The sequence below is a fragment of the Garra rufa genome, chromosome 24, assembly GCF_049309525.1.
Source record: "Garra rufa chromosome 24, GarRuf1.0, whole genome shotgun sequence".
Taxonomy (NCBI): domain Eukaryota; kingdom Metazoa; phylum Chordata; class Actinopteri; order Cypriniformes; family Cyprinidae; genus Garra; species Garra rufa.
In genome coordinates this window covers 33,691,454-33,710,094 of record NC_133384.1, presented here as the reverse complement: position 1 = coordinate 33,710,094, position 18,641 = coordinate 33,691,454, and the positions used below count along the sequence as shown (strand labels likewise).

Below are 18,641 nucleotides of genomic sequence, written 5' to 3'. Positions count from 1 at the left end.
ATATAATTTTATTTTATTTCTATAATCTTAAATATGTTTAAAAAATCATTTATATATATATATATATATATATATATATATATATATATATATATATATATATATATATATATATATATATGGTATAATTTAATAGTAATATTATATATATAATAAATATAATATAATTCAATGTATATTATTTTCTGTTTTTCTAAAATACACCCACTAAAATATCATTCAGTGTAAAAATCTCAAATACTAATTAGTTGTAATTCTACGTTTTTATAATTTGCCCATTTGTCAATATTTTAACTAATTTAAAACACAATAAAATTTAATATGCTCCCTTGTTTTTTTATATTTTAATATATACAAGTCAGAATAAGCATGTTGTTTGAATTTTGACATATATATTGTGTTACACCGAATGACAATGTACAATTTTTTCAACCAAATTTTATTATTCTTTCATTACTGACCAAAAACATATTTGAAACCTTAAAAGTAGACACTTTACTTACATTTAATGTGCTTTCGATGGACATAAAATCACTTTTGTAAATTTCTGTTTATGTGGTCATCTTAACGTCTTTGACCCTATAAAAAATATGTTTCTTGTTCCAGTATGCTGTTCAAAAACGCGTTTCACATTTAAAGCTGATTTCATCGAGACTTTTATTTGTTAAAAAAATGTGCTGCGTGTCACAGTAGGCGTGGCCTACGAACAGAGGAAGTACAGATGAGAAATCAGAATATTAAAGAAGAGTATTAGAGGAGCTGTGCGACTGATGCATCCAATCCAATGAATGTTGCTCGAGTGATTCTTGCTCTAGTTTTCTACACCTTTTTCACAGCATCTTACTTCACAAATAAGGTAAACTGACTTGATTGTACTCATTGACAGCATCAGTGTTCATCCTGTTGTTTTTTGTATTGCATGTGCAAAAATGCATTTTCTAAAATGCGTTTTGTGTTGTAGTTCACTGTGTGTCCTAGATTATTAAATTATAGTAATGCTTTGAGGTAACTGCTTTTTGTTTTACAGTATGTCCTGTCTATCTTAAAGTTTACATTTCCAACCATTTTTCAGGGGTAAGTATTTATCACTCGGTTTGAAGTTCAGCTCTTCATTTACATGATATTTCAATATTTATGCTTATCATTAATTGACTTTTTTCAGTTGGCAGACTTCCACTGGGGCTCTATTGCTGCTGGTTACATGGAAACTGGGTTGGGTTGAAATCAATGGCTTATCCAGGTACTTAAATAAATATGCATTTATATAAAAACATGGATTATTATTTGTTGATCTGTTTATTAATATGTGTATTTGTTATTCAGATCTGCAGCTTTTTCCCAGCTTCCTGGGTCCTTCTTATTTATTGGTAACATTTATGCTGGGTCCAAAGCACTGTCACTTTTAGTAAGTACAAAAAATATGTTTAAATATGAACTTCAGGGTCTTTCCTGTGCTTGGACTGATTGTTTCAACTTTTGAGTTCGCTTATGTTGAAACAAGTCTGTCTTTGCTTCCTTTTAGCCCATTCCTTTTTTCTTCGTGTTACAAAATGTCTCAGAAGCCTTTGCTTTTCTCATCGTAACTGTAACTCACAGAGCGGTGAGTCTGAATTCAGTTGCTATTCTGTGGGAATTAACTTAAAACTAGTTATTTGCATGTTTTTACCTTTAAAATGTATTTAGAAGGATTAGAAATCATATAGCTTGCTTCCATAATGCCCTTGTAATATTTCAGATATAATAATTTAAGTTTCTTTATATTTGCATTATTTAGAAACCCCCATGGATAAAATTATTAAGGTATGTTTCTCTCAACCAAATAGTCCAAAGAAACTTAAAAAGAGCTTGTTTATGCTCTTAAATGCTTTTTATGCTTATACCAACACTGTAAAAATGTTTTTCTTCCTTAGTATTTTACTGGAAAACAAACCAAAATCTTGTTTTCCAGTAGAAATAGTCAATCTTATATGGAAGCATGTTTCCACCACTGAACAAATTGTTTTAAAAAAAGCAATTGTGACTTTTTATCTCACAATTCTGACTTTTTTTTCGCAATTGTTTGTTATAAAGTCAGAATTCTGAAATATAAACATGCAATTGCGAGTTATAAAGTCAGAATTGTGAGATAAAATCTCTAAATTCTGACTTTTTTTTCTCCGAATTGCATGATACAAACTCACAATTCTGATTTTTTTCCGCAATTGTGTGTTATAAAGTCAGAATTGTAAGATATAAACTTGAAATTGTGTGTTATAAAGTCAGAATTATGAGCTAAATTTGCAATTGTGAGTTAAAAAGTCAGAATTGTGAGATAAAAACTCGCAATTGCGAGTTTGCATCGAGTTGCAGAAAATTCAGATTTTTTTTTTCTCAGAATTGTGAGATATAAACTAGCAATTGTGATTTTGAGGGGGAAAAAAGACTCAGAATCTGAGAAAAAAGACACAATTGCGAGATATAAACTCGTCATAATTGTTTATAGAGTTTATATCTTGCAATTTTGACTTTATTTCTCAAAATTGTGAGTTTATATCTCGTATTATATCTATATTGAGTTATATATAAAATCAAGATATATTTACTTGAGAAGCAAAATGACACAAGATAACAAATCTTGTTTTCTGAAAAATGTATAAAAATAAAGTTTACTGAAAAAAAAATAAAAAATGTAAGAAATTTTTCTTACCTCATTGGCAGATGTTTTTCTTTGTTTTAGGAATAAAGTCATTTAATTTTGATACATTTTTCAGAAAAAGTTTAGTATCTTAAGCAATTATGAGATATAAACTCACAATTGTGAGTTATAAAGTCAGTATTGCCAGACATAAACTCGCAGTTTAGAGAAATAAAGTCAGAATTGCAAGATACAAACTCACAATTATGACAAGTTTATATCTTGCAATTGTGTCATATCAGTCATTTTACCTGCAAAATTAGATTTTATAGCACAATTGTGAATTTATGTCTCACAATTCTGAGAGAAAAAGTCAGAATTGCGAGATACAAACTCGCAATTGTAAGAAGAAAGTTTTTATCTCGCAATTCTGATTTTATAACTCGCAATTGCAAGTTTATATCTCATAATTCTGATTTTGTAACACACAATTGTGAGTTTATATCTCACAATTCTGTGAAAAAAGTCTGAATTGGGAGATAAAAAGTCACAATTTCCTTGTTTTAGGCATAAAGTCATTTAATTTTGATACATTTTTCAGAAAAATACTTAATATCTTAAGCAAAAATGTTTAGATATTTGTACTGGAAAACAAGACTTAAGTACTAAGATAGAAAATCTTTAATTTGCTGTGATATGAATTGGGATTCTTAAACAAATGTTGTATTAAAAACAGAAGAAAGGACAAAACTATAGATGCATTTAATAAAATTATATTTTTTATAGTGTGTGTATGTTGTTGGGATCCGCCACCAGTGTTATGCTATACAATCCACGGGTAAGTTCACCCACAGACATATTTTTATATATTTTTTCGTGAGTATCAATATTTATGTTTCCTGTAACAGTAAAAATCTCCATTTCATGTGTCCTTTTTATGGTTCTATATGTCTCATCTCTCAGTTTGGTCCCAGTGGCTACACATGGGCGTCCATCCATCTGTTCTGTGTTGGTGAGTGTGGATTTATTTGTTGCGGGACTTTCAGAGACAAACTTAAGATCTGGTCACATTTAAGTGTGTTTTCCCTGGTCTCTTTTCTAATTTAGGTGCATATAAAGTATTCCAGAAGAACACAAAGACAAACCTTCTGAGGTGGTTTCGTGTTTTATTTACATTATCGTTTAAAATTTGGGGTTCGTAAGATTATTTTATAGCATTTTGTTTTAAAGAAGCCTCTTATTGTTTACCGAGGCTGCTTTTAATTGATCAAAAATATGATAAAATCAGCAATGTTGTGAAATATTATTACTATTTGAAATAACTGTTTTCTATTTGAATATGTTTTAAAATGTAATTTATTCCTGTGATCAAAGCTGAATTGTCAGCATCATTACTACAGTCTTCAGTGATTCTTCAGAAATCATATTAGCATGCTGATTTGCTGTTCAAGGAACATTTATAATTATTATAACTGTTGTAAGCAGTTATGTGGATTGATATTTTATATATTTAATATTTAAACTTTATAAAAGTCTTTAATGTCACTTTTGACCAAATTAATGCATCCTTACTGAATAACAATGCATCCATACTGACCCTAAACTTTCAGAAGTTGTGTATGTGTATTGTTATTTCTTATGCTAGAAGTAGATGCCTGGTAACATAATACAAGTACAAGTCTCATAATAAATGTCCTTTTTAATGTTTAATATTACAGTGAGCTTGATGAGCAGTTCATCAACTATGTGACCAGGTAAATGGACAAATATGAAACTTGATATGCTCTCAGATTTTTAAGGAGATATCATACCTTTCTTCAACCCCAGCTAATTTTACACTTCTTTTTTAGCTCATTGTTACTTGCCTCTCTTGCATACTCAACAGGTAATAATATACATTTTATGTTACTATATTACTTGTGACCCTGGACCACAAAAACAGTCATAAGGGTCAATTTTCTGAAATTGAGATTTTTGCATAATCTAAAAGCTGAATTAATGTTTTTCTATTGCTGTATGGTTTGTTAGGATAGGACAATATTTGGCTGAGATACAACTATTTGAAAATCTCCAATCTGAGGGTGCAAATAAATCAAAATATTGAGAAAATCAGCTTTAAAGTTGTCCAAATGAACTTCTCAGCAATGCATATTCCCAATCAGATATTAAGTTTTGATATATTTACGATAGGAAATTTACAAAAAATGTTCATGGAACATGATCTTTACTTAAAGTCCCCCTGAAATCAAAATTAAAGTTTTTTGGCTTTTAGTATGAATATATTAGCCTTAAGGTTATCTATAAGCTAGTGTGCTGCAAAACAAAGACAAAATTCGCTTTTACAAGATATGGGGATTCAAAACTTACAGTCTCGTCACTTCCGCCAATATGAATCAAGGATTTGGATGATATCACCGTGCACTTCAGTTTCCAATCAAACGTTCTGTCCAATCAAATGCTCTCCAGAGTCCGTATTGTCCCGCCCCCTACACAGAGACGCATTAACCCGGAGCAGATCATATGCGCTCCTATGTGCGGACGGCATGTATTAAATTACACAGCCTCAGCATGATTACGATCACTATTTCGTTTTAGCAAGTTTCATATTGAATCTGTGGGGTTATTAATTAGTCTGTGGCTGCCATAAGCTACAAATGCGGCTTTACCGAGCTCAACGGCTCTTGCCTGAGCAGATATTAATAGAACACTATTGGCTATTCAAAATTAGTGGGCGGGGCTGGGCGATATGTTTTTGTTTCAGTTAAAAGTATGTCACCACATAGAATAACGCTGCATGTTTCAAGGCACTTCAGTGGACCTTTAAGAAACATTGATAATTTTGACCTATTCAATGTATTTTTGGCTATTGCTACAAATATACCCTTGCTACTGAAGTCTGGTTTTGTGGTCCAGGGTAACATTTTTGTTTACAGCCTTTAATTTTACATAATAATAGTACTTTTCCATGTGCACTTGTATTTCAGGTGATCTGTCCGGTGCCTTAGATTTCCCTCTCCTGACCTCATACAGATTCCACACTGGCTGCTTGGGCAGGTGAGACAAACATTCAGCGGAAATCATAAATGTACTAATGCATGGCTATTTACAGTGAGGATTTAACCTGCAAAAAGTCCCAAATGAGTGATGCATTGTCATTGTTTTCAATGTAATTGATTGTGTTTGCAAATCTTATGCTCATTAGAATTTCATTTCGTAGTGCTATATTCAGCTTTTGTTTGATGCTGGCAACCGTGAAATTAAAGGGCAGTCTGTCTCCGGAGCACTGTGGAGTCTGGTTCTTCCTGGCTAAGGTGAGACTGACCTCTGAAAATTATATTTTGAACCACAATTATTCTTTGTTGGGTGTCTACAGTACAGCACTTTAAATAAAAATGGAAATGTAAACCGTGCAATTGTTTTTCTTTTCTCCTTGCATGCAGATACTGGCATCAGGTCTGTCTTTTTTCCTTTCCACGTTCAACACTGTGCTCAGCCCCGTGACTCTGTGCTGGTGAGTACAGAACAGTTTAAGATAGTTCACCCAAAAATGAAAATTCTGTCATTAATTACTCACCCTCATGTTGTTCCAAACCCGTAAGATCTTTGTTCATCGTCGGAACACAAATGAAGATATTTTTGATGAAATCCGAGAGCTGAATGACCCTCTGAAATCGTTGAGTAAAGACGCTATTTTTGTTTTCTTTGCACACAAAAAGAAATTACGGTTGAACCACTGATGTCACATGGACTATTTTATGAATGTCCTTACTACCTTTCTGGGCTTTGACCACGTTAGTGGTGTTGCTGTCTATGCAGGGTAGAAAGCTCTTGGATTTCATCAAAAATTTCTTAATTTGTGTTTCAAAGATGAACGAAGATCTTGAGAAAAAAAAAAAATGTATTAAGATCTTCGTTCATCTTTGGATATATATATATATATATATATATATATATATATATATATATATATACATACATACATACACACATATATATATATATATATATATATATATATATATATATATATATATATATATATATATATCGGCCTGGCCGATATGAAACATTGTTATGGTTTTTGGTATCGGATATTTTCTAAACCGATTTGCCGATAAAATAATTTAAAAGCATTTAAAGAGTTTTTGTCAGAGCCCTTGTTATTCTTAATTTTGACATTAATTTTTCATTTTTACACCAGACATATACAGTATATCGGTTCAAAATATCGGTTATTGGTCTACTTGATCTGTAATTGGTATCAGCATCAGCCCTGAAAAACACATATCAGTCAAATTCTGATATATATCGGCCTGGTTGATTATCTGCACCGATATTAAATATTGTTATGGTTACCAGTATCAGATATTTTCAAAACCGATTTGCCGATAAAATAGTTTAAAAGCATTTAAAGAAAGTTTTTGTCAGCCCTCGTTATTCTTTAATTTTGACATTCATTTTTCATTTTTACACCAGACATATATATCGGTTCAAAATATCGGACTCGTGAGATCTTCATTCATCTTCGGAACACAAATTAAGATATTTTTAATGAAATCCGAGAGCTAAATGACTCTCTGAAATCATTGAATAAAGTAGTTTTTTTTTTTTTCTTTGCACACAAAAAGAAATTACAGTTGAACCACTGATGTCCTTACTACCTTTCTGGGCTTTGACCGTGGTAGTTGTGTTGCTGTCTATGCCGGGTAAGAAAGCTCTCGGATTTCATCAAAAATTTCTTCATTTGTGTTCCAAAGATGAACGAAGATCTTACAGGTTTGCAACAATGTGAGGGTGAGCAATTAATGACATAATTTTCATTTTTGGGTGACCTATCCCTTTAAGTCTAAGGTATCTATTAACTTACAGAATATAATATTATATATAAATAATGAAATAAATGTTATATTGTTTTTGTTTCTCTCATAAGCATCATCCTGAACTATTCCGGAGAGGCCTTGTTTGTCTATTCAGACAGATTTAAATAAGTTTGCTGAAGAATATGGCCAGTGCCTTTGAAGATTTTCCAAATAAGTCACTCCAGCTCTTTATAGGAGTTTTATAAATTGACCAAAGGGGATTGCCTCAATGAGATTATTTTCACCTTGCAACACCCAAAACAGTTTTTTCTTTTTCTTTTTTGTTACATATGGAAGCATGTTTCTGCCACAAGATAAAAAAAAAAATAATTTAGATTTTTTTTAAATCTCACAAATCTGACTTTTTTCTTGCAGTTTTGAGTTTATATTTCAGAATTCTGACTTTTTCTTGCAATTCTATTAAAAATTGAAACGTTTGAGGAAATAAAGGTTAAAATTGCGAGATGTTAAATTGCAGTTGCAAGATATAAACTTGTACTTTTGATAAGAAACGTCTGAATTGTGAATTGTTTTTAATGTTTTTACAGAAGTCCCTTCTGCTCACCAAGCCTGCATTTATTTGATCCAAAGTGCAGTTAAAACAGTAATATTCTGAAATATTATTACAATTAAAAACGAACTGTTTTCTATTTGAATATATTGTAAAACGTAATTTATTTCTGTGATTTCAAAGCTGTAAACAATAATACATGTTTATCTGAGCAGCAAATCAGAATACAAGACTGAAGTAATGATGCTAAAATTCAGCTTTGAAATCACAGGAATAAATTAAATGTTAAAATATATTCAAAAAGAAAGCAGTTATTTGAAATAGTACAAATATTATTTTTTTTAATTTACTGTTTTTACTGTACTTTAGAATAAAAAAATGCAGGCTTGGTAGTACTTTTTTTTTTTATTCTGTGGTGAAAAAAATGCTAAATGTCAGAATTAAAAAAATATATAACTCTAAGATGTTAACTCAGAATTGAGTGAAAGTCAGTCAGAAAGTTTATATCTCACAATTCAGATTTTTTGAAATTCCAAGAAAAAAATTAAAATTGTAAGATAAAGTCACAATTTTCTTTTTTTATTGCTTATTCTGTGGTGGAAACGTGCTTCCGTAGTTACATGTTAAACCAGGGATAGCAGAAAAAAGTAGATGCTTACCATTTACCATAATTCTTTTAGTCCTACATTGTAATTTGTATAAATATGGCCAGTTCATTCTAGTCACTTGATTTAGACCAGTATTTTTCACCAGCAACGTTTGTATTTGCTGTTAGTATTTGACCTTTGCACATCATTGTCCTGAAGTGTTTGCTTTTGAGATTCCTGGATCATATCCTGAATACTGTCACATCTTACATCAGTACTCTGTATGTAAACATAAACCAAATACATACAAATATTTTTTTACATAATGGCAGTCATAATAAACATGTTATTGTTATTAGTAAAATGTATTTGTTGTCCATGTAAACATTATTTATAATTATTGCAAGTTGGTTGACAGTTATAATATTGTTTTTAAGGGTATCTAGGTTTTTCAAATATAGAAAGAACTCCCCAAATCATTTTGAACTGATTGACATTTACTGTATTTTTGGAGCCACATTGTATTATACTGTATTTCTAAAGCCTCTATTATGAAATTGACCTATGTATTACATTCTATTATGAAATAACTTTTTCTAGTATTTTAAATCAGTTTTTGCTGTACTAAATAAAACAACTTCATTGACAATCTCTGTTTTTTTATCTTATTTTTCTGTTAAAAAAATTAAATGAAATCATCAAACACAGAAGCAATATTACATATCCGTATTTACTCTTGGTGTGTAGTTTACACAACATTTATTTTAACATGTATTTTCAAAACCAATTTGCCAATAAAATAATTTAAAAAGCATTTAAAGAAAGTTTTTGTCAGAGCTCTTGTTATTCTTAATTTTGACTATACAAACTAATTTTGGTTCAAAATATCGCTTATTGGTCTACTTGATCTGTAATAATTGGTATCTGCATCAGCCCTGAAAAACACATATCAGTCAACCTCTAATATATATATTGGCCTGGTTGATTATCGGTGCTGATATTAAACATTGTTATGGTTATCAGTATTGGATATTTTCTAAATTGATTTGGCAATAAAATAATTTAAAAGCATTTAAAGAGAGTTTTTATCAGAGCCCCTGTTATTCTTAATTTTGGCATTAATTAAAATTTTTACACCAGACATATATCGGGTCAAAATATCGGGTATCGGCATCAGCTCTGAAAAACACATATCAGTCGACCTCTAATATATATATATATATATATATATGTATATGTATCTCGGCCTGGTCGATTATCGGCACCGATATTAAACATTGTTATGGTTATCGGTATCAGATATTTTCAAAACCGATTTGCCGATAAAATAATTTAAAAGCATTTAAAAAAAGTTTTATCAGAGCCTCTGTTATTCTTAAATTTGACATTAATTTTAATTTTCACACCAGACATATATATCGGTTCAAAATATTGGTTATCGGTCTACTTGATCTGTAATAATTGGTATCAGTGTCAGCTCTGAAAAACACATATCAGTTGACCTCTAATATATATTGGCCTGGTCGATTATCGGGGCCGATATTAAACATTGTTATGGTTCAACATTCAAAATATTGGTTATCGGTCTACTTGATCTGTAATAATTGGTATCAGCGTCAGCTCTGAAAAACATTAATGAAAATTAATGTCAAAATGAAGAATAACAGAGGCTCTGATAAAAACGTTCTTTAAATGATTTTAAATTATTTTATCGGCAAATCGGTTGTGAAAATATCTGATACCAATAACCATAATATCGGCGCCGATAATCGACCAGGCTGAGATATATATATTATATATATTCTCTTATTTTTCTGCTGAAAAAGTAAAAAATGAAATCATCAAACACAGAAGCAATATTACATATCCGTATTTACTCTTGGTGTGTAGCTTACAAAACAAACAGTGCATCTAAATACTGAACGGGTTTTGAGAAACAAGTCTGGTCTGGTTTTAGGTGGTCTGACAGAGGCGTCTATAGTGCGGTAAGATCTCACGCTGTGGCAGATGCAGTTTAAACTCGAGTGCCACCAGCACAGGAAACTCCAGTGATAACAATTCCCTCCGATTCAGCCGCAGTCGCTCCTCCAGTCTCTGAGTGAGAAGTGAATGAGTCATTTATTGAATTTTAAACCGAGGAGCAGATGTAGATAGAGGTTTACTTACATCTATGAGGTGTTTGACCTCTGGCCTCTTGAGGTCGTTGCTTATTTTGGCGGCGAGAAGGATGCAAGCTCCGGCGCAAAGTTTGCGATTCTGCTTGTCTAGTTTCCCATGCAGGGCGAGCTTCTCAAAATAGACGTAAGCCATTGCAATCGTCGGTTCTTCGTACCCACAATCCTCCTGGGCCAGTTTACGAATTTCTCTTTTCAGACTTCAGAATGTCACAGGATAATAAAAAATACATACAGTTGCATTGCTTCAAGATATTAATATTTGAATATAAGTTGGGTAATACTGGAATAGTTCACCTTCTGATTTTGCTGAGGGTCAGTTGAACATGTGGAAACTTTTCGCTGAATGTTTCATTCATGTCTTTCTTCAGGTCGGACGGCTTCACGTATTCAATGACTGTTGTCTGAAAAAAAGAAAATGCTAATTATTTTTAAGTTTTGAATGCTGCAATTCATCCATGAGATACAAAATAGACCTTTTTAAGAACTTTTTTATTAAAATAAAGCAGTTTTTCCTTTATAAGCAGCATTAGTATATTTATTAAGGTAGATGTGAAACTGTCATAAAATGTTGCAATAATAATAATAACAAATGTTTCTGTATGACAAGCTTTATATGCATTGAATGATTTTGCTTTCACCATATAAGATGGAAAGACGAGCACTCGTTTATGTTTCCCACATGGCCACTGTGGATCATCCAGAAGATTCGGGTCATAATAATCAATGTTTTTCCCTTTGAATCCTGCATATTAAAAAAAAATAAAAAATTATAAATATGTTTTTAAAATGTGTGTGTGTGTGTGTGTGTGTGTGTACCTGGTATTCATCACGTTGTGGGGACCAAATGTCCCCACAAGGATAGGAATACCAGTAGATTTTGACCTTGTGGGGACATTTCTCAGGTCCCCATGAGGAAACAGGCTTATAAATCATGCACAATGAGTTTTTTTGAGGAAGTAAAAGTGTGCACAATCTCCTGTGAGGGCTAGGTTTAGGTGTAGGGTAGGTGTAGGGTGATAGAAAGTATGGTTTTTACAGTATAAAAACCATTACGCCTATGGAATGTCCCCATAAAACATGTAAACCCAACATGTGTGTGTGTGTGTGTGTGTGTGTGTGTGTGTGTGTGTGTGTGTGTGTGTGTGTGTGTGTGAGCGCGCGTGTGTGTGTGTGTGTGTGTGTGTGTGTGTGTGTGTGTGTGTGTGTGACTGTGTGTGTGTAAAAATACAGCACCAAAAATAAAAACACAAAGTGAGATTGTGAATGAATGAAAAAATTAATGCATACAGGGAATTCTGGAAATAATAATAATTAAAAAAAGATTAAAAGAGAAAAATATTCATGGACAGAAAAAAGAAACATTTTCAAGAAAAAAAAGAATGAATTTACAGTTGTGAAATACTTTTAAAAAATGGTACATGCGTTTCATTCTAAATGGAAATGTCATTCAAAAACAATAAATAAGGGAATTTTTGAAGTGTAAAAAAACATTTTTAAAGACAAAACAATCCAGGACAGGAAAAAAATAGTAAAATATTTAAATTTTAAATTGTTGTGTTGCTCAGTTTTACTCATAAATCTATTTATTTTTAATTTATGAACTGCTTTTACAATTGTGAAATACTTCTGGAAAAAATGTGCTAAATTCTTTTCACCCTAAATTGAAATGTCATTCAAAAACAATAAATAAATAAATAACACACACACACACACACACACACACACACACACACACACACACACACACACACACACACACACACACACACACACACACACAATGAATGAGTGAATGGATTAATAAATGAATGAATACAGGAAATTCTGGATATCTGATTTTTTCTAATAAGAAAGAAAATAAAAATAATAAAAAATAAAGAAATATTTGAATTATTTAAATAAAATAATAAAGAGAAAAAATATTCTTGGATGGCAAAAAGATTTTTTTTGTCAATTGACAAAAAATTAAGCAGGTAAGCATGCATGCATGCATAAATATGAGAATTCTGGAAATGTAAAAAAAACAGAACATTAAGTAAAAAACATTTTCTGGAAAACTATTTAAAATTTAAATTTAAATTTTAAATTGATGTGTTGCTTAGTTTTACTTATTAATGTATTCATTTTTTTTAATTATGAACTGCTATTACAATTATCAAATAACTTTAGAAAAAATATGTAAATTATTTTATTTTTATTCATTCATTCATTCATTCCTAACAAGACAGCATGGTAAATTTGACATGTGAATGTAGCTCTTCCTATCAATCTATAAAAATTAATAAAAAAATAAGGAATAAGTGATTCTTGGACAGAATTTTTTTTTTCAAGAAAATTAAAAAAATACTAAGCTTAGTACATCTTAGTATTAGGGATAAATGTATTCTTTTTTTATTTATGAATATCTTTAACAATTGAAAAAAAAATAAGTAAGTAAAAATGTAAAAAAAAAAAAACCGAAATGTCAGTCAAAAACAAACAATAAATATATATATTTTTTTAAATTAAGCAATTTATTAATTAATTCATCCATTCACAACAAGACAGCATGATAAATTTGACATGCACATGTAGCTCTTCCTCACTGACCTCTCTTTATGGCCGTCTGAGTGAGAACGCCACATCCTGGACTCAAAACACACTGTGACCCAGAATGCTGTGGGAGGACATCACTGCCGTCACTGCCGCTGCTCAGTGCATTAGTGTGAGACAGAAGTTTCGTGTATGACACTGTCTGACAGTTCAGAAACAAAATATTAATTATGAAACCTCAATATTACATTGAAACAGATCAAATAAGTCATTTAATATTAAGTGGACCTCACCTTATTCATGGTTCCAGGTTCAACATCGAGACCAGTCACTGTATCTCCAGTCGCTCCACTGAAGCTCTTCTGATGGCCGCAGTCTAACCTTTGCTCACTGTAGACAACAGATGAGTGTTAGATGATTTACAGTGGTGTGAAAAAGTGTTGGCCCCCTTCCTGATTTTTTTTTTTTTTTTGCATGTTTGCATGTTTTGCATGTTATTTATCAAAGATAACACAAGCAAACACAACATGCAGTTTTTAAATGAAGGGGGTTTTTTTATGAAGGGAAAACAAAATCCAAACCCACATGGCCCTGTGTGAAAAAGTGTTTGACATATGAAACAGTGGTGAACCTTCCCAGGAGTGGTCGGCCGATCAAAATTACCCCAAGAGCGCAGCGACGACTCATCCAAGAGGTCACAAAAGACCCCACAACAACATCTAAAGAACTGCAGGCCTCTCTTGCCTCAGTTAAGGTCAGTGTTCATGACTCCACCATAAGAAAGAGACTGGGCAAAAATGGCCTGCATAGCAGAGTTACAAGACGAAAACCGCTGCTGAGCAAAAAGAACATAAAGGCTCGTCTTAGTTTTGCAAGAAAAAATCTTGATGATCCCCAAGACTTTTGGGAAAATACTCTGTTGACTGACGAGACAAAAGTTGAACATTTTGGACGGTGTGTGTCCCATTACATCTCACGTAAAAGTAACACAGCATTTCAGAAAAAGAACATCATACCAACAGTAAAATACGGTGGTGCTAGTGTGATGGTCTGGGGCTGTTTTGCTGCATCTGGACCTGGAAGACTTGCTGTGATAAATGGACCATAAATTCAGCTGTCTACCAAGAAATCCTGAAGGACAATGTGCGGCCATCTGTTGGTGACCTCAAGCTTAAGCGAACTTGTGTTCTGCAGCAGGACAATGATCCAAAACACAGCAGCAAATCCACCTCTGAATGGCTGAAGAAAAACAAAATGAAGACTTTGGAGTGGCCTAGTCAAAGTCCTGACCTGAATCCTATTGAGATGCTGTGGCATGACCTTAAAAAGGCGGTTCATGCTCGAAAACCCTCCATTATGTGGCTTAACAACAATTCTGCCAAGATGAGTGGGCCAAAATTCCTGCACAGCGCTGCAACAGACTGATAACAGAAAGTTATCACAAACGCTTGATTGCAGTTGTTGCTGTTAAGGGTGGCCCAACCAGTTATTAAGTTTAGGGGGCAAACACTTTTTCACACAGGGCCATGTGGCTTTGGATTTTTTTCCCCCTTCATAATAAAGAACTTCATTCAAAAACTGCATGTTGTGTTTACTTGTGTTATCTTTGATTAATATTTAAATTTGTTTGATGATCTGAAACATTAAAGTGTGACAAACATGCAAAAAAATTAAAAATAAAAAATTAGGAAGGAGCCAACACTTTTTCACACCACTGTATATTCAATATCTGAAGCAAATAGAGCAGGACTCACTTGATCTGACTGAAGTCTCGATAGGGCAGGACCGAAAACATCCCGTATAGAGCTCTTCTGGCACTGATCAGAACTATCCTATAGGAACATAAACATTACACACAGTTTATTACTTTTTTTTTAGGTATGACTTCAGTGTTTATAGATATTTCTCTTTAAATGGCATTCAAACTTTAAACCTTTCACCTTTATTTATCACTTTTTCTTCTATATCTTCGTTTTAAGGTGAGACACTGCAGGTGAATAGGGTAAAAAAACAAAACAAAATCAATAGTTATCGCCTTACCCAGTTGATTGATTACACTGATAATTGCAAATATTTTTTGTATTAAAAGTTTTCTAAAATGGTAGGTTTAAATATGCAAATGAGGCATTATTTAATTAAATATGCACTAAATTGCATACATTTTTAGTACAAAAATCTAAACACTGGATGAAGTCAGTTTCAAAATTCTTGTTTAATTTTGTATAAAAATGTTTTGGGAATAAAATGTTGTATAAAATCAAGCAAATTATATATGAACAAATCCCTCTGTAAAAACCTTCAGGATATAGACTAAAATGAATAAAACTTGAATAAAAATGTCAAGTTTGGTGTGTGTAAGTGCTACTAAGTTGGAGATTTCTGGCTCAGTGCAGAAGAAAAAACTCATTTTGAGAAAACGGCCTTTAAAAATATGGATTGTAATTGAAATCTATTAACACAAATAGATAAAGTGCTCTAAAAGAAACATTTAACAGTGTCTTTTGGATGTTTTCTTTCCACTAGATGAAACACCAAAAAGCCCAAAATCTTTTGTCCAAAACGTGTTTGCCTGCAGTGTCTCCCCTTAATTTAACACTTTTTTTTAACATTTTTTTTTCTAAATTAATATAGATTTATTTAAAGTGTATCTAGTTTAGGAATGCTGTCATAAACATGTGCTGTTCTCTTCAGAAGAGCCACTTGATCCTGCTGTGTGTGTCATCTGTGATTTTAGTCTAATGACGCAGATCTCACTCAATAATTACTGCAAAAGAATTATATAAGTACAATTATATTCACTGACACGTAATAATTAAAAAGCCTTACTGATTTAGAAACTATTGAATTATTTTATTGGTATCTGTAACAAGTTCTCAATGTAGACTATGACTGTGAGGCTCATATCCACAAACTGGTATTTCCGTTATTAGTGTTATTGCTAACACTTCGCAATAGGGTTTTATTTGTTAATGTTAGCTAACTATACTTTCATTTTAATTTTAGTTATTAATATGTCTATATATTTTTAGCTATTGTAGTACATCAAGTTAAACAAAATAAAATTGAGAAATGTTTCCTTTCCAGGCTGGCTGAAATAAATGTATTTATTTATTGTTAATGGTTATTTTATTTCAGGTAACTTTTTATTTTTATTTATTTATTGTTAAGGTAACTTTTTTGTTTATCTTATTATTTATTTATGTATTGTTAATGTTTATATTATTAAAGGTAACTTTTTTTATCCTATTTATTTATTCATTTATTGTTAACATTTATTTTATTTCAGGTAACTTTTTTATGCTATTTATTTATTTATTTATTATTAATGTTTATTTTATTCAGGTAACTTATTTATTTATTTATTTTATTTATTGTTAACTTTTATTTTATTTAAGGTAGTTTTTATCCTTTTCTTTATTTTTTTAAACGTTTATTTTATTTCAAGTAACTTATTAATTAATTAATTTAGCCTATTATCAAATTATTCATTTATTTATTGTTAACATTGATTTTATCTCACATAACTTTTTTATCCTATTTATTTATTTATTGTTAAGGTTATTTCATTTCAGGTAACTTATTTATTTATTTGTATTTAATGTTAAGTTTTATTTTATTTAAGATAACTTTTTATCCATTTATTTATTTATTTATTTATTTTTAACAGTTATTTTATTTCAGGTAACTTATTAATTAATGTATCCTATTATCCTATTATTTATTTATATATTGTTAACGTTTTTTTTTATTTCAGGGAACTTTTTTATCCTATTCATTTATTTATCCTATTATTTACTTATTTATTCGTTTATTTGTTTATTTATTGTTAACGTTTATTTAATTTCAGGTAACTTATTTTAATTTTTTTTATTGTTAAGTTTCATTTTATTTAAGGTAACTTTTTATCCATTTATTTATTTATTTTTAACGGTTATTTTATTTCAGGTAATTTTTTTATTCTATTTTTTTATTTATCTATCCTATTATTTATTTATTTGTAACGTTTATTTTACTTCAGGTAACTTATTTATTTATTTAAAGTTTATTGTTAACGTTTATTTTAAATCAGGTAACTTTTTTAATCCTATTATTTATTTATTGTTAACTTTTTTTATTTCAAGTAATAATTTTATTATTCCATCATTTATTGTTTAATCTTTTTATTTTAGGAAATGTTTTTATACTATTTATTTATTTATTGTTAACGTTTATTTTATTTTCCGTGGTTTTAATTTACTGTAATAACCCTGATATGACCTAATTTTATAATGTTCTCATATTTTTCTCTTATATATATATATATATATATATATATATATATACTGTATTTGGCATTATTTGTTTGTTCATTGCAGTACCTTCCGTTGCGAGTATCATGTTGTCTCATGTTTTTGATGAAATGAACTCGTCTACTGCTCTTGGGTCGTACGATACTTGTACACGACTTACTGTAAGATATAAAAAATTAATAGTAAATATTACATTTCAGTTCTATTCAGGGGCGCCGCTAAGGGGTGAAAGTTAGGACAATTCTAAGGGCCCACGCCCTTTAGGGGCCCCCAGAGATCTGCTTCGGTATGGTAGGGGGGTCCAACCTCATATTTTGTCATAGGGCCCAAAATTGCGAGCGGCGCCCCTGGTTCTATTAAAACTGTAATTCGACAATATTTAAGGGAAAAAAGAAAAGAAAAACAAATTACTAGACCTCTGAAGCTCTCCAGAGAAGTTCACTTTAGATTCAGTGTCCAGAGGAGATGTTTTGACCTCGCTCCCCGTCTGACCTCCACTTTCCTCTTTCCTGGACTGCTGTTCTCCTGAAGCTGTTTGTGATCGTATGACTGAAGCAGATGCTGAAAGCGTGAATCTGGCTCCATCCTCAGCTTGGCATTGAGCCCCATTCGCCTCCACTGCTTTTCCATCCAGAGAGATGTTGTTGAGGAAAGAGAGAGCCGCCTGCCTCTGTCTGCGATCCATCTCAACAGGTAAGAAAACCTGACTGAAAGAGCTGCTCCAAGCAGCTGTCAGAACAACAACAAAAAAAAACCCGTCCTTCTGAACTGAAGCACACTTTAAGAGACAGACATGGCTTTCTTCTCAATATACACTACCAGTCAAAAGTTTTTGAACTGTGAGATTTTTAATGTTTTTAAAAAATTCTATTCTGCTCACCAAGCTTGCATTTATTTGATCTAAAATACCGCAAAATCGGTAATATTGTGAAATATTTTTACTATTTTAAATAACTGCTTTCTATTTGAATATATTTTAAAATGTAATTTATTCCTGTGATGCAAAGCTGATTTTTTAGCATCATTACTCCAGTCTTCAGTGTCACATGATCCTTCAGAAACCATTCTAATA

General features: G+C 31.3%; 2 protein-coding genes across 2 annotated transcripts; one reads left to right on the top strand and one right to left on the bottom strand.

The window, feature by feature from the left end:
• The first annotated feature begins 711 nt into the window (after positions 1–711).
• On the top strand, positions 712–9,220 carry tmem241 (transmembrane protein 241). Its single transcript, XM_073830957.1, has 15 exons — positions 712–856; positions 1,028–1,074; positions 1,163–1,240; positions 1,324–1,405; positions 1,523–1,600; positions 1,775–1,800; positions 3,401–3,452; positions 3,578–3,626; positions 3,722–3,767; positions 4,333–4,368; positions 4,465–4,499; positions 5,599–5,668; positions 5,832–5,925; positions 6,055–6,125; positions 7,545–9,220. Exons 1-15 carry the CDS (start codon positions 785–787, stop codon positions 7,600–7,602), a joined length of 894 nt encoding a protein of 297 aa, XP_073687058.1. The 5' UTR covers positions 712–784; the 3' UTR covers positions 7,603–9,220.
• Positions 9,221–10,524: 1,304 nt separating this feature from the next.
• Positions 10,525–18,254, bottom strand: LOC141300296 (CDK5 and ABL1 enzyme substrate 1-like). Its single transcript, XM_073830614.1, has 8 exons — positions 17,986–18,254; positions 15,035–15,112; positions 13,574–13,670; positions 13,338–13,482; positions 11,387–11,490; positions 11,043–11,149; positions 10,738–10,945; positions 10,525–10,665 (listed from the first exon to the last, which is right to left on the bottom strand). Exons 1-8 carry the CDS (start codon positions 18,252–18,254, stop codon positions 10,525–10,527), a joined length of 1,149 nt encoding a protein of 382 aa, XP_073686715.1.
• Between the last annotated feature and the right edge of the window lie 387 nt (positions 18,255–18,641).